Raw genomic sequence first — 20,271 nt, forward strand, 5'->3', positions numbered from 1 at the left:
CCAATTTCTGTTTCATCCTCTGGCTTTATACATATTGTCCACTTTTCACTTAAATTGCAAATTATGTGCCATTTTGGAAAATTCAAGGACTTTGGACTTTACTACTTCCTCGCTTTGTATATTTGAACAAGAATATTTCCTCTGTCCCCCTCATCTCCCAGTTCCCTTACCTGTGAAATGAAATTACATTATACAATATCAAAGGATTGCTGTGAGGCTTTGCCTGGCACGGATTAGGTGCACAAGAAGTGTCTATCCTTCCCCAAACTGAATGTAGCATGGCAAACAAACAAGTTAAGTAGGTCACAGTCTTTTTCATTTCTTTGTTGTTGTGTTTTTTATTTTTTTAAGTTAATGCCTTTGAGGCTTAAGATTGCTTAGAGGGAATCCTTGGGCCTTCCTTCAGTACAGTAAGAAGATTGAGGCTCTACTGGCTTGTAACAGAATGCCTTTTGTACCTTGCAAGTGAGTTTCCTAAGGATCAACACTGGGTCTGGAAAGGATAGGACAGGTTTGATATGGCAGTGTACAGTTTGGTGATAGTTTCAGTACTCACTGCTGCTAATTCAGTTTTGGACACAGTTTGTAAGTAAGCATTACTCATTTTTTAAAAATATATTTTATTGATTTTTTTACAGAGAGGAAGGGAGAGGGATAGAGAGTTAGAAACATCTGTGAGAGAGAAACATCGATCAGCTGCCTCCTTCACACCCCCTACTGGGGATGTGCCCGCAACCAAGATACATGCCCTTGACCGGAATCAAACCCGGGACCCTTCAGTCTGCAGGCCGATGCTCTATCCACTGAGCCAAACTGGTTAGGGCAAGCATTGCTCATTTTAAGAGGATAAAGTCATTTTAGACTCAAGAGCAGAATATTAGAAATAGTCATTAGCTTTTTTAAAGTAAACTTACATCCCAATATAAAGCACAGAACATGCAAACAAATATCCGGGCCTATATTAGCTGACAGTATTCAAGGATATGGTTAGAATTGCAAAAATGCCCATTGATGTGTATGTAATTCTTGGCATTACTTGCCAATTTGAATATATAGCCTTTTAAATATGAAATGCTCTATAATGACAGGCTTTATCATAGTCTGGTCCAAAGCTCTTGAACTTTCCAGAATGGCACCAGAACAGATGATTGTATTTTTCAGCTTGTTTGTACTGGTGTCGCCCTTTTGAATTTTATTTTTGACTTTACACTCGGAGGTTGAAAGGTTTAAGACCCACTGAACAAGTCAGCAGTGGTTTCCTGCAGGCTCTCAGGGAGAGTGTCACCCAGGTTCTAGATGGCACCCACGGGCCCTGGAGCCCTGGGGCCCTGTGTCTCCGGGTGGCTGGGCCTTCGTAGGTGCTCATGAGGCCTGACCTGGCGCTCCAGCACTAACTGCAGGTTCACTCCATCACAGTGAAACATTTTGTACATTGATGAGAATTTGTGATGTTAACGATGCCTTTGCTGAGAACCCCTGTGATAGGCGCTAGTCACATCCAGTCAGATCTTGAATTTTTATGTGTTCTTTATGGCAGACCTAAATGAAGATCTTCTTACTTAGCCATTCCTGGGGTACTGAAGATATCCATGTTTTGGTCATTACCCTGTAGGCTGGAAAGTAAAACAAATGAATCCAATATTGTCTCTGGGGCTGATCACCATAGCCAAGATCTCTCAACTAAGGCTTCCTCTGAAACATATACCAACCTTAGTTATTTAACCAAATATATAGATATTCAAAGTTTTAATCTACTTGTAATCTATTTTTGGTCAGATGTGCCTGTGTATTAATTCACTGGTCAGGAGCTTGATCCTTGTCCAGCTCTGCCTGTTTCCATATGTAAGACCTTTGGCAAAGTACTTGACTTCGCTGAGCTTCGAGAATTGGGGTAATAATACTATTTTCCTTACAGGATCATTGTGCAAATGCAGTGTAGTAGTGTGGACAGACCATGCTTTTCACAAGTTTCTGACACATAGTGAGATCTCAGTACATGTTAGTTGTGTGTGTGTGTGTATATATATATATATATGTGTATATATATATATATACATATATATTGATTTGAGAGAGAGAGAGGGAGAGAGAGAAACATTGATTTGTTGTTCCACTTATTTTTGCATTCATTGGTTGATTCTTGTATGTGCTCTGATCTGGGATCAAACCTGCAACCTTGGCATATCAGGACGATGCTCTAACCAACTGAGCTACCTGACTAGGGTAATACATGTTAGTGCTTATTATTCGTGTGCTCTAAGATATGGACTAACAGGTTTTTGTGTGTTTTTTTAAAGAATAGTTTTTATTGATTTTTAGAAAGAGGGAAAGAGAGAAACCTGTGTGAGAGTGTAACGTTGATCAGCTGCTTCCTGCATGATCTCCACCGGGGATGGAGCTTACAACCTGGGCATGTGCTCTGACCTGGAATCAAACCAGCAACCTTTCGGTGCACAGGATGATGCCCAACAACTGAACCACACCGGCCAGGACTGGACTAACTTAGTTTTTCTGCCTGTTGCTTTGGTACTATTATTAAACTTTGTTTTCTATTGTTACTGATATTTCTGATTTTTATTAAATTATTTGGTATGATTGGGGACCCTATTGTTTCCTGTTGACCTGGATTTCTGGTTTTATGCCAAGTAACACATTCTTTTTTTTTTTTTTAATATATTTTATTGATATTTTACAGAGAGGAAGGGAGAGGGATAGAGAGCTAGAAACATCGATGAGAGAGAAACATCGATCAGCTGCCTCCTGCACACCTCCCACTGGAGATGTGCCCGCAACCAAGGTACATGCCCTTGACTGGAATCGAACCCGGGACCCTTCAGTCCGCAGGCCGACGCTCTTTCCACTGAGCCAAACCGGTTTTGGCCCAAGTAACACATTCTTGTGATATGACATTGTCTCTTATCAGTCCTGACCTGAGTTATACACAGATTTGAGCCCAACACAGCAATGAAATGGGTTTTAAACAATGGTGCCGTGACACCTGCCAAACAAGGGAAACAGTTCTCTATTGAAGAAACTGAGGCCAAGAAGGGTGCAGGCCCTGCCTCTGAAGAGTTCTCGCTGTGGAGACGACAGCCCCTTCCATATAATCAGAAATTATGTTGGAATGTGAACTCGCACCTCTCTTCCTTTTCCCAGCTGTCTCCTGGCCTGAACGTATGATTTGACAAATGTGTTGCATACTTGTAACTGTTATGTGGGTTCCAGATTTCTTGATTATTCATTCCTTAACCACCCTTCGAGTTTAGCCTTAATCACAGTAAGCTCACCGAATAGAAATGAGACCATGATTGGTAATTCCAAAGGAATCTGCATTATTCACCAGCATTCTGGGACATCGGGTTTGCCAGGGCACGGTGCATGGTGGCCTTAAGCGGTGCAGGTTGGGAACTTCTGGTTTCAGAAGTGGCGCGGAGCACCTGCGGTCTCCACAGGGGAGCAGCTGGTGTCGCCTGTTTCTTTCTTGGGGTGTTAGGATCGCATGTGCTTAAATGCTCTGCTTATAAGAAATCCTGTTGATTTAGCAGTTGGATTGGTTTTGGACCGCGGTAACCAGTCTGGGTTGGCCTGGGCCTTACGAACGCCTAGAAAGGGTCCCGGCGCGGCGCGGCGCGGAGGGGGTTAAGTTAAGGCTGTTAAAGGAGGCGGGGGCGGGCCTCGCGGGCCGGGCTCGGGGCCCTTTGTTAACAGGCGCGTCCGGAGCGGAGACCGAGACCCGGCCGCGGCCATGGGCGGGCGCGCGGGGCGGCGGTGAGGCCGCATGGCGGGGCCACGGGGGCCCGGGAGGGCGCGCGGAGCCAGAGCGCCGAGCCGAACCTGAGCCGCGCCGCGGAGGAGAAGGGGGCGCTGGCCCTCAGCCCTCCGGCACACGAAAATGTTGGAGATCTGCTTGAAGTTGGTGGGCTGCAAGTCCAAGAAGGGGCTCTCCTCGTCCTCCAGCTGCTACCTGGAAGGTAAGCGCCGGGCCCACGTCGGGAGTGGGGCGAGGCGGCCGCGCGGCCGCCAGCCGGGCCTTCCTAGGCCTTTCCCGCCTGCGCGCGCTCCCTCCTCTCTCCCTCTCCTTCCCTCCCCTTCCTTTTCTCTCCATCTCCCCTTCCTTTTCTCTCCCTCTCCCCTTTCCTCTTTCTTTTTCTCGGCAGCCCCTGCGCGCGGTGCCGGCGGGGGGTGGGGGGGGTTGGAAGGGTGCCGGGCTCTGGCCCCCGCGCACTCCTAGCCCCTGGAGAGCCCGCGTCCGGATGGCGGCGTCGAGAGGGGCCCCAACGGCGGGCTTCGACCCGAAAAAGTTTGAGAAAGCGAACTCTCCGGGCCTGAACGGCCCACATTGTGGAATTCCCACCGTTAATTGGAAATTAGGTGTCAAAAAGGCCGAGCTGTGCTTGTGAAAGATAGGGTTTCATTAGGTGTCGTGTACCACAAAAGGAACACGGCTCTACCATTTATGGAGACAGAATTTCAAGTGATCTTTCCACCCCCCGTCCCTCACCCAAACAGACCACGAGGAGGTCTTAGCCATTCTCTCTTCGATGGAGTAAAGAGAAGTCACACCAAAGTTTAAGAAGGCATTTTGAATGAGTCCCGAGTATTTGGGGAGAGGGGGGAGTAACCACATGTTAGGTTACTTCAAAAAAGCTGAGAGCCAAGAGCGGTTCACTTTGCCTTCTTTCCGTTCTGCTCTTCTTTTTCTTAACTAAGCCCTCCCCTCCCTCCCTTTCCTTTACTTGTCTTTCCTTTTCTGTCCCAGTAAGGTGACGTCTGAAAAAGAGTGAATTGAGGATGAGTGGTTATCATTTGATAGCTTCAAGATGGATCTGAAATTGATCTGCGTTTGAGACTGGTCCTCCCAGGCTGTTTGCTTTCAGCTGAAAAGGCTGGTTGTGCTGCAGAGATGCAATCCTGCTTGCATTTCTCCATCACTTTCATTGCGGGCTTAAAACGGGAATAGAAATGTAAAGCTCATTTTAGAACAAGTAGGATTTCTACTGTAGTGCCAGGAAGTTGTAATGTTTTTCTTTTTAAAATGAAGGGGAAATAAACAGAGGCCTTATTAATTGTCTAAACTATTTTTCTTTTCACTCTTTGATTTGAGCGCCTGCCTGGAATCATATATGCAGCTCAAACCATAAACCCCAATGATACAGGCAAAACCTGTTTGCCCTTTTTTGCCACAGTGGGTACCTGGGTGGGTCCCTTTTCCCTCTCTGGGATTTGGGGCCTGAGAGAAGGCCCACCCAGATGGAGTGGGCTCCCAAAATCTAGCGTTCGGAGAGAGGTGGTTTATTTGTCCCCTTAAAGTTCATATCTGAACAGCCAAAGTCAACTTCAGTTAATACGTGGCTTGTTTTCCAAGTTGCTCAAAATTCTGAACACATTCTCATTTACATCTGTAACGAGTTAGTGTCAGGCATTATCATCTCCATTTTGCAGATGGATGCCTAAGGCTGAGTAGATGAATGGACTTTTGTCACTGCGGAGCTGGAGGAAAAGTTTAGGTCACAGCAAAGCTGTGACACTGTTTTGTTTTCGTGGGGCGGGGCGGGGGGGGGGGGCGATTTAGTAGTACCTGGGTGGTTTGATTATTCTTTTTTGGGGGATGGGGAGTCTAAAGTGACTTATTCCAGCATGTCTTGGAAATAATGTTGGCTCTCAAGTCTGAAAAAAAAAAAAAGGACTCTGGTACAACAGACTGCTTTACTTAAGGCTTTATCTGGAAAGCTATCACTATAGGAATTTTTTTATTGTTACTGAGTTTTCCTGATGTCATTGTTGTGTTTAATTGGGAAAAGTAAATGAAATTATTATTTTGTAGTTTAGAGAATTTAACAAACCTCAGTGATTCTTTCTTAAAGACTGGATGTGCTATTAGTCCCTTGGGAAAAATAGTTGCCAACATCTGGGTAAGTAATCCAGCCTTTCTGTTTTTACTGACATCTAGATCAATCAATCAGTGTTTATTGACAGCCACTGGGGCCCAGTCATCACACGTCATGGAGAGAATTAAGTATGGTCAAGTTTTCCATCCTATCAAAGTAGGGTCAGCTGTAAATGCAACTTGATCATGCATCTACTTTGCTATTCGGGCCTAGCTGTCAAAGCAATTATTAAATGCTTACTGTGTGCTAACCACTGTTTCAACGTTCTGTGTTTTCATTTGCTTACTTCTCATGATGGCCTTGTGGTTATTTCCATTTTATTGAGGAGGAAACTGAGGCACCGAAAGATTAGGAAACTTGTCTAAAGTAGCAGAGCTAGCAGGTGGTGGTGCTGGGATTTGAACCCATGCTGTCTGTCCCCAAAGAGTCCAGTTTAGCTCCTCTGCTTTATGGACTGTGACTGTTTATCTTCTTTGGAACTCTCCGTGGATGTTCAGATGGTATCTTCAGAAACACTAATGCCTCAAAAGGCGGTATTCTTTCTTTCCCTTCTGGAAACCTGATCCTGATAAGAACGATTACCTTTAGCCATTTTGATTCCTCTTTGAAATCAATAAAAATATATTTAAAAAAATAGCTGTGCATGATAGCATATTCTAAAGGGTATTCAGTGAAAAGTAATGGTGTCTCCTGTGCAGTGTCCTACCCAGAGGCACTCGGGAGTTCCTTGTGTGTCCTCCCAGAACAGCGGTCGCCGACCTTTCAGACCTCACGGACCACTGGTTGGCGACGGCTGTTCTAGAAGTATTTCGTGCATAGAAAAGCACTTAATAGCATTTGAATTTTGTTCATCAGCTTTGTGAAAATGTATCTTTATAGCTGCATCGATTTACCATAATCATGTTTATCTTTATAACCTTTGGTCTACTTCAAACACTGAGCTTTCTGTTTCCCCTTACCTCCAGCGATGTGCAAGGCAACATGAACACTAGCCATTTGAACGCACCGTTTCTCCAGGTTACTTTTACTTGTTCGTGTGTTTGTATTTGCATCCATTGTGCATGGACGTGGCACAGGGACATGTAAGTTCTATGCGGTGGAATAAAAAACGGATGTCTGTGGAGTGAACTCTTGTTGAACTTTCAAATTTTATTTTAAGGGCCCTCTTTTACACTTCTTGTCAGTAAGTTAACTTTCTGGCGAGTGCTTTATGTGGTCCAGCCACACAGATACACTTTTAGCACTTCTGCTTCAGAGATGCTTGTGCTCTTTCTAAACACTCCCTCCCGAGCTCATCAACTACTTCTCTTGTTCAGTAACCAAGAAAATCTGAGGCTCCTTCTGGAGCCGGATAGCCAGCCAGTCCTTCCCATTTGGGGTTGTGTTAAAATGAGCATTTCTGGTGGGACAGGCCTTGGCACCAAGCACTTCATTGACATCCTCACTAGTTCTCGTACCAGTGCTCCGAGGTGTTCAGAGAAGAGGAGGAAGAAGGGCCCCGTTCACTTTGGTTGGAAACACTTTTGAATTGTGAGTCAGGAGATCCGCTTTTTGTCCGACTTCTCTCGGCTTTTCTGTTTCATCACCTCTAAGACAGAACAAGCACCCTCTGTCCAGCTCACCTTAGAGGATGCTTTTGAGAACATGTGAGATGATTCAGGTGGAAGTTTTGAAACGAATAAAATGCTTAATATATGTATTTATACCAGTACGAGGTTCCTTTGAGATGTCCTTAAGTCCAGAGTTTTATGGCTAGGATATATATGCTAAGGTCCCATTCTTATATGGCCCCCAGCTCTGGAGCCAGCCAGTGTGGACCCAGATGCCCTCCACGTTGCCCAGGGACCTTGGGCACATTGCTTTCTGAGCCTGGGTGCTCTCATTTCTGAAACAGGCTCTGAGTAGTTCCCGTCTTGCTGAGTTGGTAGATTCACATGAGAGATTTCATTTAAATTGTTTAGCACAGACCCGGGCATGGAGCAAGATGTTAGCATATGTTAGATGTTGTTATTTTAAACAAATACTTAGCAGTCTAAAATGTTGGTGTTGCCAATTTTTCTAATGGCTGAAGTATGATAGAATTGAGTTGAACCCATCCATAGTTTCTCTTTATTTTTTCCTGATAGTTTTTCTTGTTAACAAAACAATTTGTTTCCAAGTTTGTTTTGATGCATATAATTAATATTTCCTGTCCTTGGTTTTAAGGAAAAGTATCTTCCCTTCCTCTGATTCTATCTTATTCCCATGGTGAAAATTTTAATTATGGAAGAAAAAATCCTATTGGTTCATGGTTGGCATTTTATTTCTTCTCTCCAGAGAGAATATGTTCATAGCTCCAAACATGTGAAAGCTAAAAATCTCATACTGCTTACTACCTTGTTGCAAAATAATTTTGCCAGTGTAATTAAACACTTATCCAAAACAGAAACAGAAAAAATTGTCAATTGTTAGGCTTTAAAAATACATAACAATATTGTACAACGTGATGATTATGGATAACAAATACTGTATTGTGTATTCGAAAGTTGCAAAGAATAGATCTTTTTTTTTTTTTAAATATATTTTGTTGATTTTTTACACAGAGGAAGGGAGAGAGATAGTCAGAAACATCGATGAGAGAGAAACATCGATCAGCTGCCTCCTGCACACCTCCCACTGGGGATGTGCCCACAACCAAGGTACATGCCCTTGACCGGAATCGAACCTGGGACCTTTCAGTCCACAGGCTGACGCTCTATCCACTGAGCCAAACCGGTTTCGGCGAATAGATCTTTATAAAGTTTCTCCTTCCAAGAAAAAAGTTATAGCTACGTGTGGTAATGGATGTTAACTTTTATGATAACAATATATACATATATCAAATTATTAACCTTTAACTTATACAATATCATTATACCTTAAAACTGGGAAAATATATGTAACAAGAACTAAAGATCAAATGTGACATGAGAAGAATATATAACTTTCTTCTGTAATGGTGGATTGTAGTAGAACACAGAAGAACAATTTCTAAAACAAATGCTTAAGTTAGTCTTTCTTTTTTGCCTTTTTTTTTTTTTTTTTTACAGCAGAAAGTTTTAAACCTATGACAAAAGCAGACAACATAATGAACTCCCTGGTACTCATCACCCAGCTGTAATATTACCAACTTCTGGTCCATTTTGTTTTCTTTCCTATTGAAGTTATAGTTCAAAAGCCATGGAATAGCTTTGCTAGTTACTCTTTAAAAAAAATTTTTTTTATTGATTTTTTTTTTTTTTACAGAGAGGAAGGGAGAGGGATAGAGAGTTAGAAACATCGATGAGAGAGAAACATCGATCAGCTGCCTCCTGAACACCCCCCACTGGGGATGTGCCCGCAACTAAAGTACATGCCCTTGACCGGAATCGAACCTGGGACCCTTCAGACCATAGGTCGAGACGCTCTATCCATTGAGCCAAACTGGTTAGGGCTAGTTACTGACTCTTGAGAGTCTAATTTTGTCCTCAGGTAATAAGAGTTGTCCTCCAAATGGCTTTTCAAGTCCTGTCCTAACCCACACCGTAGGTGATTTGTTATCCTCTCTGTGTTGGGTGGTGGTGATAGGGAAGACAGACAGATGGGGCAGAGGAGAAACAGGTGGGAATTAGAGAGGAAAGGGAGGGAGAAACAGAGGGGAGATACACAGACTGGGAGACCAAGACAGTAGGCTGGGACAGGAAAGGGAAACCAGGATGAGAGGGAAGGAAGACACACAGAGAGAGGGGACTGGGACAGGGGGGGGTGTCCTGAGAGGAAGAAAAAGCAAGATCATGAGAGAGAGGCAGGGTTGGCAGCTGAGCAGGATCGCTGGAGGGAGGGCCGGGGGAGTAATTTCTCTCTCTGCTTCTGTCTCCTGCCCTCAAATGCAGTAATAATGGAGTTTGCGTAAGAAGGTAGTAGGATTTAGCGCAGATACAGTGCATGGCACAGTGCTGGTACTCAGTAAGGGATCAATAACACCTGTTATATTGCATTTTGTTGCATAAACTTTAACTTCGTTACTCTTAATTTCTCTTTAGAGACCTAATTCTTACCAGTCCTCAAATTTAGCTAATAGCATTGTACACTGAATACCTGAAAATGGAATCTAAAGGCAGGCCATGAATAGAATTAGCCATTGCTTTTAGGAGCCAAAATATCTTTTCTGTTCACGTTCAAGGTTAGCAGTAGGAATAATAATGGCTAATGGACGTTCTGGGAAATTGCCTGCCATTGGGTAACCCCTCTACTTCAGTGACTTTGGATCTAAACTGACCAGGAGTGCTGGGTGATGCTTTACAGGAGAGCAGGAGATGAGAAGTGAGCGCTTTCAAACCAGCTCAGGCCCGGCAGGCAGAGCGGAGCCTTTCAGTCTGTTGTAGGTGGCCTATGGCTGAAGAAACTGTTTTCCCAGCCACTGCAGCTTTTTCCCCCCACAGACAAAAATGGCGTGGAGGGTGGGCCTCTCGCCATGCTGTCCGCCTGTTAGGAAGCATCGAGAAATGGACCCGTGTTACACCAAGGTGTGTTTTAGGGTCTTGGCCATACTGCACCTTCCATTAACAAATACATACTGCATTTCCCAGATCTTCATAAAGGCTTTCCTGGTCAGGGGTCATTGGCTTTTCATCTTGACTGTCTATTATTTCTGCTCCTCTGCTGTTAGAGGTTAACAGGTAGTTAAGGTGCACTCTTAAGTCGTGATTGCATGTTTTTTTATCTTGTTGCTAAAGACAAACAAATGCAGGTGTTCTAAGTAGGAGGTATTTAAATGAACACGGGGCAGTGCTGTATGTCCGGCATCATGAGGCCAGTGCCGAACACTCCGAAAATGCTTGGTCTCTGCCCAAAAGACGTTGATGTTTGTGGTGACAGTAACAGAGAAGAGGTAATTGCCCTGTAGTGCCCTAGTGCCAGGTACCACACCTGACATTCATACAAAAATTGTCTGCATGCAGTGTGCATTGGGGCCCCCCTCTTCCCCCGCGACAGCCCGACCAGGGACTATCAGCCTTGGGCAAACTATGGCCCGCGGGCCGGATCCGGCTGTTCTATCCGGTTCTCTTGCTCTCCCCTCCGCTCCTTTACTTTGAATTTATATTAGTTCACACAAACACTCCATCCATGCTTTTGTTCCGGCCCTCCGGTCCAGTTTAAGAGACCATTGTGGCCCTCGAGTCAGAAAGTTTGCCCACCCCTGGACTAGGTCCATACCGTTGTTGTCCTATTGTGCATTTGAGTCACCGAGGCTCAGAAATGAGCATCTTCCAGATGTGGTGGGCTGAGGTTCGAACAAGGCTTGCCAGGCTAATGGTACTGCAAGGGACGCAGATTCCTTAGGGCGGTAATAGAAACAGACACCAAATATCCAAGTGAGGTGAAGGGTAAGTAAACTTAAACTTGAGTGTGAGGCGGTAGGGGGAGGAAGGGCAAATCAGAGGTTTGTAGCGGTGGTGAGGTTGGGAGGATGGATTCCAGGGGGAGTAAATGGCCCTTGTCAGGGTGCACACAGATGACGCAGAAACAGGTGTGCATGGGGGAAACGGCAAGGCGTCTGGGGAGGCTGGAGTGGAAAGTAGGGGTCATTGGAGAAGATGGTCCCTGGCCAGACCCCCAAGGGCCTCGTGTGCCTGCTTTAGGAGCTCGGACTTCTGCAGCGGTGGCACCAGGAACAACCGCAACCACGTTGTGAGGACCTGTAACATGCCAGGAGCAGCGCCTCCCACTTTATCTGCAAACTGCCCACCACCTTGCAAGGCACCTCTTCTTAGGTTGCCACAGGTGCACTTCCAGTGAATGGTGACTGATGATCGACAGGCAGGGCCGTCACCCAGACAGCTAGATGGGATTTTGACAGGAGAGTGATTTGGTCAGATTGGCAGTTTAGAAGGACCCTTCTGATATGGGCAGGGTCAGAGGGGGAACCAGACACGGGTGTGGTGGGGTGAGGGGAGGACAGGACTGACCAAAGAGATTAGGAGGAACAGTGGCCAAGATGTGGGTGTGAACTTGATGGGATGAGAGGGAGGGAAGCGGGCACATATGACAGGTGTTCAGTGTTTTGAAGATGGTGGTTCTCATTTTGCATTCATCTTTGTACTCCATTCCCCGTAACTGTAAACTTTGCAACAGGTTCTTAAAAGGTGATACAAAAGTCCTTTTTTTTTTTTTCATTTTGGTGGAGGGAGGGGATTATAGGGACTGTTTATCTTCAGAAAGGTTAATATGTAGACTGTGAACAGGTTAGGACAGAGAATTTCATTTTCTAAAATGGACTGGCTAGGAACATTACAATGTAAAAAGGTTCTAGAGGAAATATTTAAGCCTTAGGCTAATTTAAATGACTATTTTTTAAAAACTTTTTGCCTTTTAAAGGAGATTTCTCTAGAAAACGGTTTGACTTTTTGCCTGTAAGGTGATAAAACTGCATTATTTAGAAAAGAAAGTAGTATAATTTGGACTTCTCACTGATTTGTAGCAGCCTTCTTTCGTGGCCCCCGCTCCCCGGCAGATAACGGGGTGTGCGGAACCAAATCTGAAGTGCTGGAGCTGTCAGCGGGAAGGCCCTTGGGTTCTGGGATAGAATTCAGGGGTTCTTTTTATTGGATGGGGAAATACTAAAACTTTATTTTACTAACCTCTAATTGAAAATTAGTATTTCATTTTTAAGAACTTACAAGACAAACTACAGTAATATTAGCAGTACTTGTGACTTTGTCACCAGAAGAAATCAGATATTTTCATATCATGTAAAAGTTTTGATTATTACTTACATTCATCACTACTTTGAACTGAAAGTAGTTACCACTGGATCTTGTTATTTAATGTGTTAATAAAGAAGCATATACCAAATGCATTAATAAAAAGCACTATCACACATTTAAAAAAAGTTTTGGGGACTATTTCAGTATAGTTGTTTCCCTTTGCAGTTCTTCATACTTACTCTGTGCATTTGCGAACTTTGTTCTGAGGAGGAGTCCCTTGGCATCACCACAGGCCCACGGCGCAGCACAGACAAAGACCCCCGTAGTGGCCTTGGGTCAGGCTGGCCTTGGATCCCTGTGAATCCTGCTTCCCTTGCTGGGCACAGTCTCGTTCAGGGTCATCGCCTCCCTAGCCCCTCGCAGCTCCTGGCCCGCAGTGTCTGTGTTCGTACACATTCACCCACAGGGCAGCACTGTCCTCTTGTTGGACTTTTGCTTTGAGGCCTGAGCATATTTATTAACCGTGTTTCCACCCCTCCCCCTCCCCCCCCCCCCCCCCCCCCCCCGCCCCTGGAGCAGGGCCATGCGCTGATTCCTTGCATCATTACCACTGTGCCATACCCCTGCTCCCCAGCTGCTGACACGGTGTTTGCGGGTGCTGGGACATTCTTGTTCAGATTGTGAAGTTAATGCCAAGGCTGTATTTAGCTAATAAATTGGTTTTTAAAATAATTTTAACTGTTCTGACTGAGGGTGTCAATGACAAAATAAAGGGCCATGTAGACTGTAGATAAAATTACTTTCATCAAGCCCAAATTGTGGGAAACAATACTTTTCCTCTAAACTCATATTATAAAAAGTTGTATGAGACTGTTACAAACTGACTTGAGAATAGTCTGAGCATGATCTCATCAGTTGGAACAGAGCAGGAAATAAAACACGAAGCCTTCCCTCTTTTTTGAAGGATCTGTTTTATAGATTTTTAAATTACAGAGATTCCTTGAACTGGAGGATAATAGTGGAGGGCCCACAAAGGAAATAGGAATAAAGCAACATGGGCGAATAACTGAATGTGAGTAAAAGTAAAGGGAATGTTTATCACATCTGACACACCCGCCCCCTTGCCCCTCCCCAACTCTGACGTGCCGACGTGCCCCCTGTGGGCAGTAAAGACTGCTTAGGGAATTGCAGAGGGGACCATGGCCTTGGGCACAGCGTCAACAGGAAGGTGGAAAGCTTGCCAGGGAGGTTTTTCCTGGAGGTGAAGTCTCCCCTCCCACCCGAGCTGTGAAGTAGCCTCGCCAGGCGCTGGAGTTCATGCGCATTTTCCTCCTCTTGTGTTTGCCAGTGGCGGGTCCAGCAGCACAGCCCCTGGAAGTCTAGACCAGATAGGCCGTATCAGGGAATCTTGTAAACATTTTTGATCAGTGACTCACAGCTTTTAAGAAAGGATTCTTTTGTATCAAACTATCTAAATTGTACTTTAAATACCCAACCCATTTTCTTAGAAGACTAAGTTAATCATGCACAGGCCCAGTGAGTTTTGTGGCGTTTCCTAACGTTTGATATTCTCTTAGTTGGAACCCTAGCTTTCTAGAGGTTTGTAGATGTCCTAATTCTTGGTGCTTAAAATGGCTGATGAATTACTTTCCCTGAATTTTGTTGATGATGGAAACCTTTTCATTAACACTATGGTGAAATAACAGTGACTTCTAAATGCGATGTGCGACACTTTTGATGATACAAATATTAAATATATTTAAAATAAACATGACCCAGAAAGGATGCTGTAGAAAATGTTCACACACACACACACACACACACACACACACACACCCCAAAAACCAAGAATAATAGCAGATGCTAAACTTTTATTTCCCGAGATTTAACAATAGCCGAAAGAGCCATTGAAGGACGGAGGAGGGGTGCTGTTTTGGGCATCTTTTTTTAATGAAGCCGACAGGCTTTTTAAGGGGTTTAACTTCCTGACAGTGAAACTGACAGAAAGTTCATGTATTAAGCAAGGAAGATTTAAGTACATTCTGCAACTTTGGCCTTGTAAGCTGTAATCATTTTTAAGGTTGACGAGCATAGTTCACTATGAAATGAAGCAAGGAACTTGGCATTTATACATTGTGAGTCAATTTTGACATCAGCCTGGATTGGGAATTGACTGGAAGGTTTTGGGGTTGGACTGTGGCTACGCTTCAGTGTCTCGATCCAGAGGCATGCATGAGCAATACTTCCCTTTGGGCTTTGGCCATTAATTTGTGGAATGGAGCAAGAACTGGAGAGGAAAATGGAGAGACTGCCTTGGATTTCCTCACATCCTGTTGAATCAAAAAAACAGTGGGAGGCCCTTTCCTTCCTGACAAAGGCCTCATCCCTTCACATGAAATTCCCAGCATCTGTCTGCGTGTTAGGGACAGTCCCTCTCTAACCCGTACTTTAAATCCATGGTCATCCCTGGGTGTCTGCCTTCTGCCTATCCCAGGTGTTTTCCAGGCCACTTCCCCTGATTATGTAACTTTCTTTGATCGAATCCAGATGCTGCAGAATGCTTGATAGAAGAGGTCAAATGGCATTTGAAAAGAAAAGCATTACTGTATTCATGACTTTGGTTTAATTTCCTGTATGGGCCTGGCCTGCCAAGGTTGTGTGCTCATGGCCATGGGGTTGGGACACGACAGGGAAACGAGCAAATACTTTTTAAGGACAACTTGAGAAGATGCCCTCCTCCCTCAGTGTACTTTTTAATGTTAGATTATCAATTATATAAGCATCAGCTGACTTCCATTTATAAATTTTTTCTTATTTTTGTAATTGTTTTTTGATGATAAAAACAATCCACATCCAAAATACAGGAAAAATTAAAGAAAATTCTAAATGTCTGTAATCTCACTTACCCTGAATTAACCACTTTTTAACTACTTTTAATGGTACTGTTAACATACCACCCTGAGTTAACTACTGTTCACATTTTAGTGTAGTTCCTTCTGGACTTTTCTCAATTTTCTTCAAAAATATTTTGAACGGCTTTATGAGTTTACTAGAGGCCCAGTGCACGAATTCGTGCACGGGTGGGATCTGGCCAGCCCATCCCCGTAAGGGCCTATTGGGGGCTGGGCCGGCAGGGCGGAGGGGCTGCGGGAGGGCTCTAGGGCCTGTCCAGCCCATCTCGCACCAGACCCCAGCAGCAAGCTAACCTACTGGTCAGAGCATCTGCCCCCTGGTAATCAGTGCACGTCATAGCCACTGGTCGACCTGTCGACTGTCTGCTCCCTGGTGGTCAGTGTATGTCATAGCGAGTGGTTTAGCAGCCTTACTATATCATTAGCATATTATGCTTTGATTGGTTGAATGACCGACCAGACACTTAGCATACAGGCAGTCTTCGGTTTACGTCGTTTCATTGTTATGTGGTTATGTCGCCATCTCCCATTTATTTATTAAAAAAAAAGTTCCGTCATTTCGATGTATGTACATATGTGCTTTATGTTTTTTATTATTTATTTATGACAAGTAAAGGTCAGGAATTGTTATCTTTCTTTTAAAATTTTTTTAGTTTCACTTCATTACTGTTGTGTATGTGCTCCATGTGAGTGACGTAGGTGCTTATGTAGGTGGGTTCCGACTCACGGCGAAAATCCGCGTTATGTCGCGCCTTAGGAACGGATCTCTAATGTAGGAACGGATCTCCGATTGTGGGACGGATCTCCGACGTAACCGGGGACCTACTGTAGTAGGCTTCTATTATATAGGATTCTATTTTATGGATGGGACCACAAACTAACTTCTCTTGTGTTGATAAATATTTTGTACTGTTATGTTTTGCTGTTTAAAAATCACTCAGTATAGATCATTGTGTGGCTCTTGTAGTATAAATTCCTAGAGGTAGGACAATGTTACAGAATTTTTAAAAGACTCGGTTCATATTTCCAGTTGGCCTTCTAAAATGTTACAGCAGTTTCTACACCAAGTACAAGCATAGTATGAGAGTGCCCATTTCATTGAAGTCTCTCACTATTAGCCTCAAGAAAATGTACCAGCCAACTTAACGGAGAATTTGCATCTCTTTGAATACTAGAGGGTTAACCTGCTTTCCATTTTAATGGTAATTTAAGTTTCCTGTGAATTGCTTATTCATGGTTTTTTTTAATTTAAATTCTTTATTGTTTGAAGTATTACATAAGTCTCCTTTTCCCCCATTGACCTCTCCCCAGCCACTCCCACCCCCAGCACATGCCTTCCCCCCACTGTCCGTGTTCATTGGTTGCTTATTCATGGTTGTGGTCTGTTTTTCCATAGTGGGGGGGATTTGTCTTGTTCTTTTGATATGCAAAAGTTCTTTTATGTTAAGAATCATCCTTTGTCTAATTTACTTAATATAATGATGGCAGACGTTCTTTTGACTTGCTTCCCCTTAACTGACTTGCTGAATTGACCCTTGTGCTCAGCTACCCTCACCATGGCACAGACACAGGACTGCCCCGCCCCGGTGTCTGCTGCGAGCACTGCTCCTGCCCTGGAGTTGCAGCCACACCACAGCCAGTTGTGTCTCTCTCTGAACTGTGTTGTTGTTGTTCTTTAGATATACTTGTTGTTTTAATATTGGTTAATATGAAACCAGTGAATTCCAAATGTGGAAAGGTCATTCTTTCTATGAAAATGAATGCTTTAGACAGACTCAGTAAAGGCATGTCACTTTTTAAAAATTGCTGCTGGACTAGAGGTGAGGTAAGGCACTGCGGGTCATTGGAAGGGATGTACTGGGTTACATAGCAAATGGCTCTGAGTTCTCCCTCCACCTGCAGGAAAGTGAGCTGGAGGTGAGACAGTGCATTACAGGTAGGACTTACAGAAGAAGACAACTCCCAGCCCGGAGTGCATATCCACACCGAAAGGCTAGTCCTTGGCCCTATAGCCAAGACAGGCAAACCAGTGCATATTCCAGTAGGGAGAGGAGGTCACATATTTTAATAAAAAGTAATAATTCCCTGCTTTAATGAGCTTTTTGTTGTTAATTGATCAATCCCTCATCACGATGGCACTAAACACACTTTTAGAGCCAGTTTAAATACTCAGCGGGCCATACCTATACCTAACACATCACTTTCCACATTCAGACCCTCTTCCTTTAAATTATCTGTGTCCCTGTGATTCATAAGATGAAATTACCAAGCATAGTAATGACATAATTTGGGATGCATTCTTTCAGAAAAACGATTCCTGAAGGTTTACTTCAGTCTGTATACAAAAGCTAGAATTGAAAGACCTTTGTTTATGTTCTGTTGGGTTATTCCAGAGAGTTATTAAAGAATGTCCATTTTTGAAAGTTCTCCAGTCATGTTTCTGGAAGTTTAGCTTAGTCCCTTTAGATCAGGGGTCCTCAAACTTTTTAAACAGGGGGCCAGTTCACTGTCCCTCAGACCGTTGGAGGGCCGGACTATAGTTTAAAAAAAAAACTATGAACAAATTCCTATGCGCACTGGGGGCCCGGGACGAGTCAGCTGCTAAGCAGGACAGGCAGCGGCACCCGGCGGGCCGGATAAATGTCCTTGGCGGGCCGCATGTGGCCCACGGGCTGTAGTTTGAGGACCCCTGCTTTAGATGTCCTGGGTGCCTCCAGTGGGTTTTTCGTTTTGTTTTTAAGTGAATGCTGAAGAATCAGGCCTATTCTTGTTTTTGTTGTTCTTAATCCTCACTTGGGGATATTCTTCCATTGATTTTTAGGAAGAGTGGAAGGGAGGGGGAGAGACAGAGAAAGAGAAACATCAATGTGAGAGAGACACATCGATTGGTTGCCTCCCACCCATGCCCTAACTAGGGCCAGGGATTGAGCCTGCAACAGAGATATGTGACCTTGAGCGGAATTGAACCCAGGACCCTGAATTCAGTCTGCAGGCTGACGCTCTATCCACTGAGCCAAACCAGCTAGGGCAGGCCTATTCTCGAGATGGGTGTTATTGCCCAAGAAAAGATAATTGGATGTCCTCTAAATCCATAAAGAGAGACAATTAAAACAGTTTTGTTTTGTTACCATGTGGGTATGGCTTAAGTATGTGGTAGATCTTTCTTTCAAATTAGAATCCCCCCCCTTTTTAAGTTTGATTTCTTACTGTAGTTTTCTTAAATGAGTGTTCATATTTCATTTAATAATATTCTTACAACTGTTAAGATCCACTTGGAGTAGATTTGCTGGTTTCAAAGAACCCTTGTGCATGTTTGTCATCATCACAGAAATTCTAGAGCGGTTGAGTGTACTTCAAGAAAAAGAAAGGCAGGAAGGAACTTCAGGAGAAAATAATGAATTATTTGACCCTGTAGTGACTAACAGTAAACTATTAAGAGATGTTTATTGGTTTTCAACCTTTAGAATCTACCTATAGACAAAGCATGAAAGATTTTGTTATTACAGAATAGAAGACACTAACTTTCCCAGGGTGAAAGGAAGAGGGAAGAAGGCCCGTTTGCAGAGTGAGCAGAGTGAGGAAAGCTGGAAGGAAGGCGAGGCTGTTAACATGGCTTATGAAGTAGGTAGTTGAGGGACACTGTCTCTAGCTGGTAGGAAAAGAAATGAAGGTGCAAGTCTGTTACTGAAAATGCAAAGGTAACCAGTAGTGGCTAGCGCAGGAGAGATGGGGGAGGGACGCAGGTTACAGTGATACAGCTTACGGTTAGAGAGATGGAAATGATGGTCAAAAAAAGAGCTGGTGCCTCCAGGTGTGAAGGAGAGTGGATGGAAAATATTCGTTTTTCATCATAAGCCCTTCTGTAATATTTGATTTTGAAATAATGTGCATATGTTTATAAACTTAAGAATGTTTTAAAGCAAGAAACTTGCCCTCCATACTAGAACATAAGCAGTGGCAGACATACGAGGATGGATTCTTTCCAATTCATTTTGAATTAGTGCATTTAAATGGCTGAAACTACTTAGGAACACCACCTTGGAATGCAAATACTTAGTGTTTTTCACAAGCTTTGGGAAAGGAAGAGTCCATTCTTTACACGACCTTTCTTTTAACGTGTAAAGTGCACAGGCGTTAAGAAACAATAAATTACAAATGTATAATTTTGGAATGTATAATTTTGGAAATAACAGATTTTTTTTGCTCATGAGAATAAAATTAATTTTTCCCTAATTATTTTTTTTAATTTCTTCTATTCCCTATTTCTCTTCCAGAAGCCCTCCAAAGGCCAGTAGCATCTGACTTCGAGCCCCAAGGTCTGAGCGAAGCAGCTCGTTGGAACTCCAAGGAAAACCTTCTCGCTGGTCCCAGTGAAAATGACCCCAACCTTTTTGTTGCACTGTATGATTTTGTGGCCAGTGGGGACAACACTCTAAGTATCACTAAAGGTAAAAGGGCTGTGGGCCGAGGTGGTAGTTGCAAGAGCCAGAAATTGGGTGAAACTGTGGCTTGATTGTTCAACCCTTTGCTGATTAAAAGAGCAGATTTAAAGTCTGGAATGCAGAGATACCCAAAAAAGAGTCACTCTCTTGAGAGGAGTTCCAGTGTAGTAGTCGTTCACAAAAGAGCTTTCCTTCTTCTGTACTGAAAAAGATACCGGACCAGACAGAAAAACACTTAAAAAAAGTTTGTATTGATTTCAGAGAGGAAGAGGGAGAGAGAGGGATAGAGAGAGAGAAACATCAGTGATGAGAGAGAATCATTGAT

General features: G+C 43.7%; 1 protein-coding gene across 3 annotated transcripts in view; it reads left to right on the top strand.

Annotated features, from left to right (window-relative positions):
- The window catches only part of ABL1 (ABL proto-oncogene 1, non-receptor tyrosine kinase), a 97,016-nt gene that overhangs the window by 49,595 nt on the left and 27,150 nt on the right, over positions 1-20,271 (top strand). For 2 of the 3 annotated variants that reach the window (XM_080667445.1, XM_080667447.1), the window contains exon 2: positions 19,779-19,952. In XM_080667445.1, the coding sequence (XP_080523571.1) occupies positions 19,779-19,952 (174 nt within the window). Of the gene's footprint in view, positions 1-3,724; positions 3,972-19,778; positions 19,953-20,271 lie in introns of those variants that run through there. The other variant, XM_080667446.1, reaches the window with a different exon arrangement.

This window comes from Plecotus auritus (genome assembly GCF_963455305.1).
Source record: "Plecotus auritus genome assembly, chromosome: 5".
Lineage (NCBI taxonomy): Eukaryota > Metazoa > Chordata > Mammalia > Chiroptera > Vespertilionidae > Plecotus > Plecotus auritus.